Below are 13,303 nucleotides of genomic sequence, written 5' to 3' on the forward strand. Positions count from 1 at the left end.
TTGCTGCCCTGTAGGAATCATAGGGTGATACTGTGCACCTGTTGCCAGTCTGTCAGGGCTTGGATGTCCATGGACTCCATGGCTCTTCAGGTTTTCTAGGCTTTCCTGGCCAAGGCACCAGTTTCTGTGGGAGGGTGGCTGGGTCTGTCTCGGTTCCCCTCAGAACATTCCTGCCATGACTTCGATTGAAAGAAAAAGATGTTCAGTGTTACCCCTTAAGGGTGGCAAAACACCACAGACCACCCAGATGGTTAGTTTCCCAGTGCTGGCTTTATTCATAACAGGGCTATATTGTTGCTTCCTCCATGCTAATTGCCTCATTAGCAAAGGAAGTGATACAGCTGCTCTAATTAACTCTTAAATCAGGAAGTGTCCTGGCATGCCAATTAACTCATTAGCGGGGAGTGTCTCTACTGCATCTATCAGCTCCCAGCAAGGAAGCATCTTCCCAGCAGACTCCCCGTGCCCGAAAGTGAACTCATCTCCGTCCTTAGCTACCTGGTGGGGCAGATGGCCTGCATGGCTCTTGCCCTCTGCATGCTGCCCCGGGGCCCTCTGCCTCAAGACTCTTCTTATCACCTTGTTCTCCAGGAGCCCCAGATCCTCCCTGGGCTGCCCCTGCTGTCCACGGGCTTTGGGTAAGTACCCAGGCTCCTTACCAGCTGTCCGTGGCTCTTCTGTGTCACCAGTCCTCAGCCCTCCTCCAGATGCCATCTCCCTTCCTCTCCTCTCTTTTCTCAGTGGTCTCCTCCTTCTCCAGTGCCCAAGGGCAAACTGCATTCCCTCGCAGCCGAGCTTGGGGCTGCACACAGCGGTGGGTTACTTACCCTAATCTCTGGGTTTAGTAACTCCCCTCACCTGTGTGGGGTGCTCCCTGTGGTTACCTGCTCCTGTGGCTGCCCTAATAACGGGGCTTCTGCCTAAGCCCCTGTTACAGTATATTTTTAAAAATCCATAATTAGAATCCACTTAACTAGATATCATCAAACAATTTGCCCTATGGAACCCTGTTTCCTTAAGTAAAGAAGACATGAGAAAAGTGATGGACCTTACTAATGGATGGACCTTACTAATGAGCCCGTTATGAGCTTCATAGAAATATTTATTGATCATTTTGGCATGGCTCATATCAATTGCATCTGCTTGGAAGATAAAGAAATTCCATCAAAACATTAAGCTGTCCTGTGGTTCACAAAGTCACCATCAGTTCCTGTCCCAGCTCTGCATAGAAGGTAGATTTCCACCTATCACAAAAATATTTTGCATCCTAGGAAAGTATGACTTTTTATATCGGGGTGGGCAACTGTTTTATGTGGAGGGCTGCTTACCGAGTGTGGGCAAGCTGTTGAGGGCTGCATAGATAGCCCCACCCCTTGACAGGGGAACCAATAGAGAGGAATCCTAGGTATCTGGACCTCTTTGGCAAGGAGCCCTATTCCTGAGCAAGTATACAATTCCACATTGTGAACTATCCGTTATTGGCCTGATACAACTTCACTCTATACGATTGTACAGTCAGTTTTTAATGTGCTCCTCTACCTCTACTTTTGGTTATATCAGATGAGAAAGTCATGTCCAAAAAAAGTATCAATTTCCACCACAGTTTTAATAACTATCACCATACAGGTGATACACATATTCCTTTATGGCCTAGGACTACTACCAATATTGGGTTCCTCCCCTTTTGGCCTCTGTAATATCCCATGAGTGTTTACAGAAGTTCTTGTGATTGTGGTCATGCACCACAAGAAGTCAGAGATTGTCATCTAAGTAAGGAAAGATGACTAATTGATGATAAAAGTTTTACAGCAGAATGCATATTGACCAACCTTTGGGTGACCGTAAGACTTCTTCTGTTCACTAGATTTCATAGTAAATTACCAAAAAATCTATACTAATGCCAGTTCAGTCCTTTAACTTAGAAGGGACTCTCTTGGGCACAGTAGTCACCAGGATGTTTCTCCCACAGAGGTATTTTCATGCGATGAGGAGACAGATTATCAGCCTAGAAGAGCAGACAAGGGACTCTCCCTCGTCAGCCACATGGCATCCTGCACTTTGTGATGCCATATGTCAGACCTCAGAGAGATACAAACTTGTCTACAATCTATCTACTTTCTGAGATGGAAAGTAACAATACCTGTATCTGCTCAGTCCTCAGTGAGCAGTCATGTCAATCCACCCTAAGCTGGAGATAAGGATTCAGTCCTCTTCCAAGTGTTCGTAGCATGGCAGGTTTCCAAAAATAGACTTATTTGCAATGGAGTGGAATGCAAAGTGCCAGCTGTTCTGCTCCAGGGCAGACTTTGAGGATGAAGGGAAGGGGGACAGGGCAGTCTACGATCCTTATCGCATGCCTTCCTGATACCATGGGTGGATAGGACCTGTGGTGCCTTCTTCCCTAATCGCATTAACCTGTGAATCATAACAGATGTATACCAGGATTGGACCAGAATTGTGTTGATATAACTAGCCTGGCCAAGACAACCTATACTCATACCGATAAGTACAGTACAGTCACAACTTACGCGCATTTAACTTAGGCAAATTCAGCTTTACACGCTCAGCTGCTGGGGCTGGCCACTGGGTGCCGTCTGGGGCACAGCACGTAGTGCAGCACCGTGTGGTATTGCCTGCACACACTGGCATGGCTGGGGGGCTCACGCTCAGCTGGCCGCCTTGTCCGGGCCTGGTGGTGGCAGCTGCTCAGCGCCGAGCCCAGTGATTTCTGCTATATGCGATTTCAATTATACGTGCTGACTTCAGAACACAACCCCTGTGTAAGTTGCAATTGTGTTCCCCTGCTGCTGCTTCATGACAAACACCCTCAATGAAATGACAGAGGGTACCACTCAGACCAACTTGTACTCTGACAACATTAATTTTTGAGGGTTTTCTCACAGTTAGAGTGAATCTGTACCAAACCTTGTGTTAGGAATGTCTTAACACATAACAGAAAAGTTTCCATGAGTTGTTCTACCTTGTGAAACAGCTCTCCTCAAGGTGCCCAATGCAGGTTATTTCCCCAGTATTGTCAAAAATCCCATGTATTTTAGTTTAAATGTTGGAACTGAGAACCAGTTATATATCCCTCAATTTTATCTGGCAGCACTCTTACCCATTGTCCCCCCAAACAGAAGATCAGCTTTTTTTCTTGCACCTGTTGCACCGAGTTTCTTAAAAGAGACAAGAAAGGTCTTCCCATATGTCAAGAACCCAGCCTGCCAGTGAGATCTGATGGCAGTAACGCACTGACTAGGTGAACCAGTAGTATCATCTTTGTTCTAATGTCGATCCATGAAGACTGTTTTCCTGCTGGTGATCACCTCCATCAAACACATTTATGAGATCCAAGCCACAATACTGGATCCTTTGTTTATAGATTTATACAGAAAAGTGGCATTCTGTACCCAAATTCCTGCTACAGGTTATTTGAGCACATTTCATTAGTATTCTTTCCCCCGGTTGTATAATTCAGGATCTAAGGGTACCCTTCACATGAGCAACATGAAGAGCTCTGGTTTATTAGAGACAGAGGATCAAACCTTTGAGAAGGCTCCCCCTGCCTGTTGGTGGTCATAGCCACAGATTCAGGGGTTCGTCTGGCTTTTAGATCCCCTGAATTTCTCTAACTCAATTTCTAGTTATATCAGCCCAGATAAAGGCTCACCCTTCTTTTGTGATAACTGCATTCCTCCAGGTCCTCCAGCTACCTTTGCTGCTTCTTTCCATAAGGTTTTTGTGACATTTATAGTCCGGCAACACGAAGTTTGGCATATATACCCTTATTGTGTAATTGTGGAGGCCTCCTAATGTGACATTGCCTTTGGTACAGCAGTACTCTGTCAGTCTTTGCCTAAGTAGACTCCACGTCCCACCTGCAAATATTGTGGACAGGTATTTGAAGGAGAAAAAGAAATGATTTAACAGTAACTGGAGTTCCTTCATCATGTTTTCATGATTTGTCCACACACTTCTCTAAACCCTATACTCCTTCACCTTTTCTTCAGAGTCTACCTCTTTGAAACTCCTTTTAATTTTAAAAAAGATAATCCACCTGGGGAGCCAGATTGCATACTTTGTCCTTCATAACCTTGGTGTGTGTGTGTGGCTGCAGGGGAGGTGGCAAGGGAAGCAAGAGGCGGCAGGCAGGCAAGGAGAGGAACACTGTCAAAATATCTCCAGTCAAAAGGATCAGGGGCTGAGCTCTCCCTTATGTAAGAATGTGCTTTGTGTGCAATGTCTCAGAACCCCAGTTACCAGTAACTTCCTTTTATCTTTGTCATTGCTGTTTGCAGTAATAATATGTATACAGTTAATAGGGAAATACATTGGGTTTGCATATAGTTAATAGAGGAATGCCTTGAGTTTACCAGCCTAAACCCAACATTCGTATTTCAGGCCAATTGGAAGTAATCATGGACCGTCGACTTATGCAGGATGACAACCGTGGCCTTGGACAAGGTGTCCAAGATAATAAGATTACAGCCAGTCTCTTCCGACTTCTACTAGAGAAAAGACATGGAGTAGATGCGGTAGGAGTAATTACAGAAATGCATTAACTATATTTTTAAATAAAACTAATATGTTGCTTCTACAATGTTAAATTTAACTAAAAATTGACATATCTGACCAAGCAGAATTTTCTCATGTAATGTAAATCAGGAAGGGTTGAGATTCTGATATAGGATAGAAAATAGCTTGGTTGCTTTCCTGTGTTTTGCAGCAGTTAACCTTTGAATTCTCCCTCCTCTTTTCTTCTACTCTGTGTTCTTACTCTGCTTTCATTTCTCTTTTTTAAAACAGTTGGGAAGGACAAATTGATTGTCATGTACAAGCAGAAAGTAATGACAGCTGCTGAAATACTTGAGTAGATTTAACTGAGCATACGATTTATAAAACTTGGGAACGGTATATTGAGCTTATGATGACTATACAAATAAGTTGGAATGAATTTATTTTATATGGATATCATTAACCATTGGTTATGGTGAAGACACTTGAATGGTACCACTTAAAGATAAACTCCAGTACTTCAAGATTAGAAGATTCTGTTCATGATCCCCCTAGTTTACATCCTTCAGTATAACACACAAACCATAATATTGTACTTCTAATGTCTATATCAAGTCCATAAGTTTGTTTTGACTAGGAACCTGTAGAAAAGTATCTAATATTTATTTGAGACCTCATTAGATAGGAAAAACAACACATCTTTTAGAAATTTGTTTCAAAGCTAAATCCACTCCAATGTTTTTTAAATAAACGTGCCTTAATACCATTCTGAATGTGTCTAGTTACAACTGTGGAATCTTCTTCACTCTGTAAGATGAAAGAGGCACCTGCTTTCAGAAATTAATCTCTTTTTGTACTTAAAAACCATAATCAAGTCACTTCTTAACCTTCTCTAATAAAGTACATATCTTGAGATTTTAAGAGTACAATATCTTATCTTTCAAGATGGCTGTCACTTCTCTGTGGCCCTGAAAGCAGAAGGGGTGGAGTCCATGTTTAACCCTCTCACACCCTGAGTACTTTGACTTGGCTCAGAATAAGTGAGCTGCTGCATGCAGTCTAGTATTTTGATAACGTTTGTGGTATGGAAACCACTTTTATTATTTACAGGAATTTATTTAAAGAACGTCTTAAAGTAAAGAAGTAACAGTCTTGCTACTGCCTTTGTAAGGTTCTGGGCCTAGCCTATTTGCTATCCTGCCACAAAGGAAATTCTGCTGCCTTACCTAGACACTCGTTACAGGAGTGTCTCACAGTCTGCTATAAGTCTGATTTTATTCTAAAAGCAAGGTGCATATTTTATTCAGTTGTGTGTAGTGTCCAAGAAAATATGGTAAGTGCACCATTAAAGTTATGTCTTGTCAAAATAAAGATGACAAATAATGTAAAAGTTAAGGTTCCCAAAATAACTTTAATTCTTCTACATTTCATGTACTATATTATGCGTTTGTAATCTGTTTTTCATTAAATCACAGAGACCCAATTTAGATTTTCCAAGTACAAACATGAATACTAAGTTCATGATTTCCAGAAAGTGCAAAATATATAGCTGCGAGGCAAGCTGGATAGTCAGAAAATACTCTAATCTCTTCTGTTTCCCATTGATTGATGCTAAGTACTTGTGTACTTTTTGGCTTTTATTATTGGGCAGATAATTATTTTCAGCCTCCCAGAGGTGAAAGAATTGGATAGACCGGATAGAAATGATATGTAGAAAGAGGTCAAAGAAGTGTTCAAAAGGCAAAGCAGTAATTGGCTGTTGCTATTCAGCTCTTTTTATAGATAGATTGGCATAATCCCTTTTTAACCAATTGTTTTGTTCAGCCATCACAGGATATAATGTGAATTTCTTTCATTATAGCCACATGATTTTTGTTGTTCATCACTGATTCCAAAGAATGTATTTTCTAGTATGGCACACTGACTTTATGCTGTGGAAACCTTCAAATGGAGGGCAGAGGGTGTTTAGCAAAAGAAAAGATATCACATGTAATTTATACCAGCTCGTTGGTTTAAAGACATTAATTTTTCAATACATTATGAATGACCTGAGGTCTTCACGGATCATCAGACTATCATGTGGAAAAGGAACCTTCCCTAGCATTATTCAACATAATTTATAAGTAGTTTAGAACAATGGTATTTTTCAGTGCTGATATAGTTAGTAAATGTTTCAGATATCTGTTCAGTTTTACAAATATTTTAGTTTTTGTGGGATTATATATGCAATATATGTGTTAAAAATGATTCCAGAGGACCATGTGATATATAAGTGAATAAACAACAATTGCGACTTGATAAATTCAGGAGTTTCTAGATAAAGAATTTTAAGTGCCATGAAAAATGTAACTGAAAGTTAAGCTTGAGGTGGCATGTTGATCTGCTTGCTATTATGCATAATGTGACTGTGTAAGCAGAGACTTCTGGGGTTCTTTTTGTTTTGGTTTGTTTTTTAATCATCAGTGATCTTTTCCTAAATTTTTTTCAAATAAAGTTAAAAACAATTTAATACGCAGATAGTTGAACTTCTCTTGCTGCAAGCTGGAATGACCCGCTCAGTGTCAGAAGCAGGTGGGCAAGCGCTAGCACCTTGCCATTGTGCTGCCACTTGTACCCCTGCTGAATGCTACTGGAACCCTACATCTGCCAGGTGGATCCAAAGATTCCATGGGCCAGATCTGACCCACAGGCCATAGGTTGCCCACTCTTAATTTAGTAAAACTGGCATGGATGTGATTCATGATAGGGAAGATAGATGTGTAATACAGGCTATTCCCTTAGTAATTTGCTTTTCCTGTGGTACACAGGGTTTCATTGTGTCCCTCAATAAAGCAGGATGAGTACAACAAAATGTATCTGAATACCTAGATCTGCTGCTCCAACTGTCTCTTCACATTAGCAGGAGAAGGAAATAGTATTTTTACCCAAAGGCACACTGAACATTAAAGGGTATAACTCACTTGAGCAGAATTTAGTTAATTATTGTGAGTCATTTAACAACCTCACATGGGAAACTGGTAATTTGTTCTCTAGATCAGTGGATCTGGGGGTCTGCAGACTGTATCTAAGAGGTCTGTGAAAGATGACTATGAACAATTAAAAGTATGTTAATACCCACACTTGCAATTCAGAAGGGTCTGCTCCTCCATTTAAAATCTTTTAGGGGGTCCACAAAGAAAAGGTTGAACTCTACTGCTTTAGAACATGAAGATGTTGTTCACAATCCTTTAAGTGATAGGGCTTCAAAATGTCTGCACTAAAAGTATATAAATTGGGCTAATTTTCCTGTAGCATCCTTTGCCCTGGTTCATGCAGTTCATGAATTTAGAGAGAAGCCAGCATTGAATTTGGCAACTCTATTTCAGCCCCAGAACATCTTGGTGAAATGTTACATGTTTAACAAAACAGGATTTTTCAACCACACACTGAAAATTTTCTGATGAAACAACCTGCTCACAGATAAGTGAGGTAGCAGTGGTCTCTTGCCAGCTGCAGAGCCAGTTATCTGATAGTATTTTGTAGGCAGTGCAGCACAGGTATTTATTAATAGAAGTAATAGTAGAGATTACAAGTTTGTTGATGTGAGAATTTGTCCCCTCTTTGTAGAATTAAGTAAAATACTTCTAACTTATAGACTTTAATAAAGAGGGCCTAATGTGAAATAAATGGGTTTAGACATGTGAAAATGTTAATATTGATTCTATGAAGTAACTTTATATGTTGTTTTTCTTTTTTAACAGAAAGAAGAGAAGTCATCAGTGAGTTTTCCCTCTATTCTTAGCCATATAACTTCTACTTTCATAAATCATCCTCTAATTCCAATGACTACGTATGCGGACTCAGGAGCCCCACAGATGCTGAATGTCTTTTCTCCATTTACTTCTTCCATGCCTTGTGACATACATGTGGTTAATCTAAGAACAATACAATCAAAGGTATGTTCAATATGGTAATTTAATAAACAAATATTTGATATTTCAAATATGGTTTTTAATTCTGAAAGACTAATTTATGAATCTACATAGAATGAGACAGCCTGGTGCACCCACATATGTGCTTTCCTATGGAGCTGACTAATTAGCTCTACATTAAAGCGTTGCTGCTTACACAAGTGCCGGTATTAGGGCAGAGTAAAATAATTTACTCTGCTGTAAAATCATACTGTCGGGGACAGTACTATCTTACTGTGGAGTAATTAACTGCCAGAATGCTCATGTAGACAGATAGGAACCAAGGACAAGTCCTCCTTCCAGTACATAAGGAACAGGAGAAAAACAAACGGCGGTTGGCTCTGGATTTAAGATCCAGATACCTTGTTCAGTGCAGGGAGACCCACTCTCAGACCGACCACGACCTTTCCATTTGATAATAGGTAAATGTATTGATACATAGTTATAACAAAAAGAAACAATACAAACAATCAAGCAGTTCTATATATCTACCAAATCCTAGGGCTGTCATCAGACTCAAAGTTCCACTCTAAGGCTATCTCGTAGGTGTCAAATGTCAGCATGGCGTGTCAGCATTTTGGAGGTGGGATGCCAAGTTCCACAGCCCCTCTCTAGTAGAGTGCATGAGATGGGTTGCTGGTATGCCCTTGGTCCATGGTGGCCTTGGAGACCCTTCTCAGGCAGGAGAAGGAATGGGGAGGGAGGGAAGGAAGAGAAGGAGGGATTCTGTTACTCTCAAGTCTCTGCTTTTGTGTACTCCTTCCCTCTTGATGACTCCTTATTACTCTTCATCCGTGGCTATCTTTGGTTGGTAGTCTCTGTGGTCACATGTCCACATTGCTTTCTGGGCCCTCTCTTACTTTGGTCTGTTCCCCTAAAACCAGGACTTAGCCCCCTAACTTCTCTGGGGCCTTGTAGGTGGTGTCACTTATCTCATGTTATGGGCAATATGGTACATATTTCCTTGGTTCCCAGGCTTTGTGTCCTTGTTGTGTTAGACAACCTGCCTGTCTTGTAGGCTGTGATCTCGTGTTATGGGATGCCCCTTCAATTCTTAGGCTATGTGTGTGTCTATTGGCCTTGTTGTGTTAGACAGCCTGTCTGCTTTCAGAGCTATGAGAAACTGTGTGTGAGAGACCCACGCTCTTTAGAAATCATTTAACCCCTGCTGCCCATTTTGAGCTCTTATGATACATATATCTATACCTATAAGCCAATTCCCAAAATACAGACCTTTAAATACTATTTTCAAGACAATAGGGCCATTGCTCAACAACTTGGGACAGCTGGTTATCGGCACTCAGGAGAAAACTGAATTCCTCAATGACTACTTTGCTTTGGTATTTTACTGGGCCAAGGGGGAAATTATGCCAGGTGGGGTACAGAATGAGCAGGGTGGGAATGACTGCCTTCCTAGTATTGCCATAGGACTGGTGTGTGATCAGTTAAAAAAAATTAGATATGTATAAGTCAGCAGGACTGGATAAACTTCATCCAACAGTGCTGAACAAGCTGGCCAAAGTCATCATGGAACCCCTGGAAAAACTCTTCCAAAACTCATGGCTCTCTAGAGAGGTCCCCAAGGGCTGGAAGAGGGGCCAGTGTTGTGCCCATCTTCAGGAAGAGGTGGAGGGAGGACTCGGGTAACTATTGGCCAGTTAACCTAACTTCTATCCCCGGGATAATCCTCGAAAAATTCAAGGAGTCTGCATGCAATAGACTTCCAGAATGTAGGATTCTGAATGACAGCCAGCATGGCTTTGTCACAGGCAGGTCTTGTCTTACCATCCTCATCTCCGTTTACGATGAGGTAACTTGCCACCTGGATAAGAGAGAGGAGGTTGGCATTGTATACCATGACATCCAAAAGGCATTTGATCTGATATCCCACAATGTTCTCATGAGAAAATTGGAGGATTGCAGGCTTACCTGCGAGACGGTTAGGTGGGTAGGAAGCTGGATGCAGGTAGGACCCAGAGAGTTCTAATGAACGGATCTGTGTCATCCTGGCAAGAAGTGGCCAGTGAGGGGGTGGTGCTTGCTCCATTGCTTTTCAACATCTTTATCAATGATTTGGATGTGGGGGTGAAGAGCTCACTGGCCAGGTTCACAGACTAACTAATTTATGAGGAAGCGTGGTCACGCTTGAAGATATGCTACAGATACAGGCAGACCTAGACAGGCTAGCAAGTTGGGCGGATCGGAACCAAATGAAGTTCAACATCGACAGATGTAAAATGCTCCATCTGGGGACAAACAATTCCCTACACACCTACAGACTTGGTGGCGCCAAACTGACCAGCACCACAAATGAAAGGGACCTGAGGGTAATAATTGACCATAGGTTAGGTTATGTAGGTCAAAGCTTTACATTTCATCTTTCTCTAGACCACTAAGAAGATTTCACTCCTTTCCTCATGATCCAGTTTTCTTAACAGTTCAAACAAGGTAAACAAGGTAAAATAATCAATATGGAAGGCCAGAATCCATTTAGCTATTCATTAGGAACTGCCTGTAATACTTTGAAAACTACCACAAGATCGATAGCAGTGGCTTTAAGCTCTGGCATTTTCTGTGTGCCTGACTAAGGACCTCTGGCCTCTTCCTCAAATCCAGGATTTTAGACCTGGCTTTTGGAAGGTCATATTCTTTACAAGATGATGATGAAACTCAAGGAAAACTAGCCAGCAGTGAAATCCTTGATCTGAGTATTTTCGGGGCAGGGGGAATGTTCTCTGTAACAAACAATTGTAAAGGCCTCAATTAATTTTCTGAAGCAGTCTTAGGACTTAAAACAACAAAATTATGCCCAATAGATAGGACAGCCATCCTCCTCATTTCTCTAGTCACCTGTGAGCTCAGGAAGTCCTGTCCTTGATTCCAGGTACAATCCCCTCCATCTTCCTCATGTGGAGATTCTTTCATTTTCCTTGCATTGTAGACTAACGTAATTTTATAGTGTTAGGTTTCAAAAAGGGTTATGTCAGTTTCAGCTTTACTACTTCCTGTTGTCCAAGTCCCCTTCAACATCTTTTTCAGAGATCAGTTTAATGAAATACCTATAAAGAGGCCAAATAGATCATCTTAAATAGGAAAAATAGAATGGATATTTTATAATATATAGAAAAAGGAATTTCATTCTTGATCTTTCCGTTTTACAGAGAGCAATGGTTATTGTCCTGTATTAGATATAAAGATGCTTTATATCAGAGGTTCTCATACTGTGGTCTGCAGAAAGCTATTTTGGTTATAGAATGAAATTTTAAGTAATACAAGTTGTGGAAAGAGAGCAGTTTAGAGCAGATGTAGTGCATAAGTGACTCTCACTGTATGTGGTTTAAAGAATGGAAAAATCATAATTGGAATATTTATTCAGAATTTCATACTGTAATTTGGCAGGCACTATCCCTTTTCCAAATCTGAAAGACTGGTAAGTGGTTTAAAAACTTTTAGGGCGTACTTCCATATTTTGGATCATGACCAGTCATAGGAAGCATCTCAAATATGGAATGACTGCCACCCATATTAGCTACAACTGTTTTTTTTTAATTATGCCTCCTCTTGCCTATGGAAGTAATGACAGTTTATATAAGGGAAAAGTCTGCACTGCAGTCACAAAAGTGACTGCAATGTGGTGTATTGATACCCAAGCCAGCTTCAGTGTTGCTAGCTTTGGTACTCCTACTGGTAGCCGTAGGGTGTGGGCTAATTTATCTTGTCTCATCACAGTATTAAGTTACTACATCTGACGTTATTTTGTTTATTGGCTCACTGAGACCTTGCCCCCCAAAAATTCTTCTCTGCATGGAGTGTACCTCTCATCATAATGGACCATGAAAAGGCCAACTTCATCTGAGTCAAGATTTCCTTCTAATGGAGTATCTCTCAATTGTAGAACACCTGTGGATTTTTCTCTCAGAAGAAAACTATATAGACTGGAGTGTCCAAGATAAGGCACACAGGCTGAATCTTACCATAGGCCCCTATCATCTGGCCCTCAGTGTTGCCCGGAGTTAACCCACAGGCAGCATGTGAGGTGCACCTATGGCTCCATGCACCACACGTGGCTGCTGCTTTAGGTCATAATCTGGAGTGGCTGCTGTATACAGCACAGCCCTGGAGTGGCTGAATGTGATGCGCCACATGCAACACCTGGTTCGGCCACTCCAGGGCACGCACTGGATGCGGAATGTGGGTCTTACGTGTGGGTCCAATCTGGCCCATGAACCAGCCCCAGGTCAGATGAGTTTAACGCTCATGATAAAGACTTCCAAAAGCCATTTTCTGTAAGCAGCGTTCAGAAGATATCCATCAATATTTCATATAGCCTATGTTTCTCATGACCTCTTTCTTGGCTTGCAAAATTAAATTCTGCGTTAGATTTTGAACCTTCCTTTAGGTTTATGTGCGAGATGTATGCCCCTGTCAGATATCCCATATGCCTGGGGATGGAAACAGACATGCCTTTTTCACCTTTGTGCTGCCATAAAAATGTTTATGGCAGTACAGAGTGACAGAAAATAGCCATACCTTCATACCTTTCTTCATGCCACAATATGGCCTTGGCAAAAGGTAGCAATACATTGTGTGGCATTATTGTGGCAGACATCTATTTCCTTTATGGCAGGAGAGTGCAGGCAGCACTAACTACCTGCACACTCCTCCTATAAAGGAAATAGATATTCCTGGGACTTAAGGGCCTTGGTCCTGCACACCCCAGGAATTCCCATGCAGATTGGAGCCCCACAAGTCCCAGGTGTGCCTGCCTAGCTTTCCCTACTTCCAGAGACATGCTCCTGGTAACCTCCAGGATGTGTCTTTGCAAGTGGGAATAGTTG

General features: G+C 41.6%; 1 protein-coding gene across 1 annotated transcript in view; it reads left to right on the forward strand.

Annotated features, from left to right (window-relative positions):
• The window catches only part of MAN2A1 (mannosidase alpha class 2A member 1), a 234,149-nt gene that overhangs the window by 197,836 nt on the left and 23,010 nt on the right, over positions 1–13,303 (forward strand). The window contains exons 19-20 of the mRNA XM_090038361.1: positions 4,402–4,535; positions 8,256–8,450. Coding sequence (XP_089894487.1) covers positions 4,402–4,535; positions 8,256–8,450 — 329 coding nt within the window. The remainder of the gene's footprint in view (positions 1–4,401; positions 4,536–8,255; positions 8,451–13,303) is intronic.

This window comes from Crocodylus siamensis, chromosome 3 (assembly GCF_052110815.1).
Source record: "Crocodylus siamensis isolate JL-2025a chromosome 3, ASM5211081v1, whole genome shotgun sequence".
NCBI lineage: Eukaryota > Metazoa > Chordata > Crocodylia > Crocodylidae > Crocodylus > Crocodylus siamensis.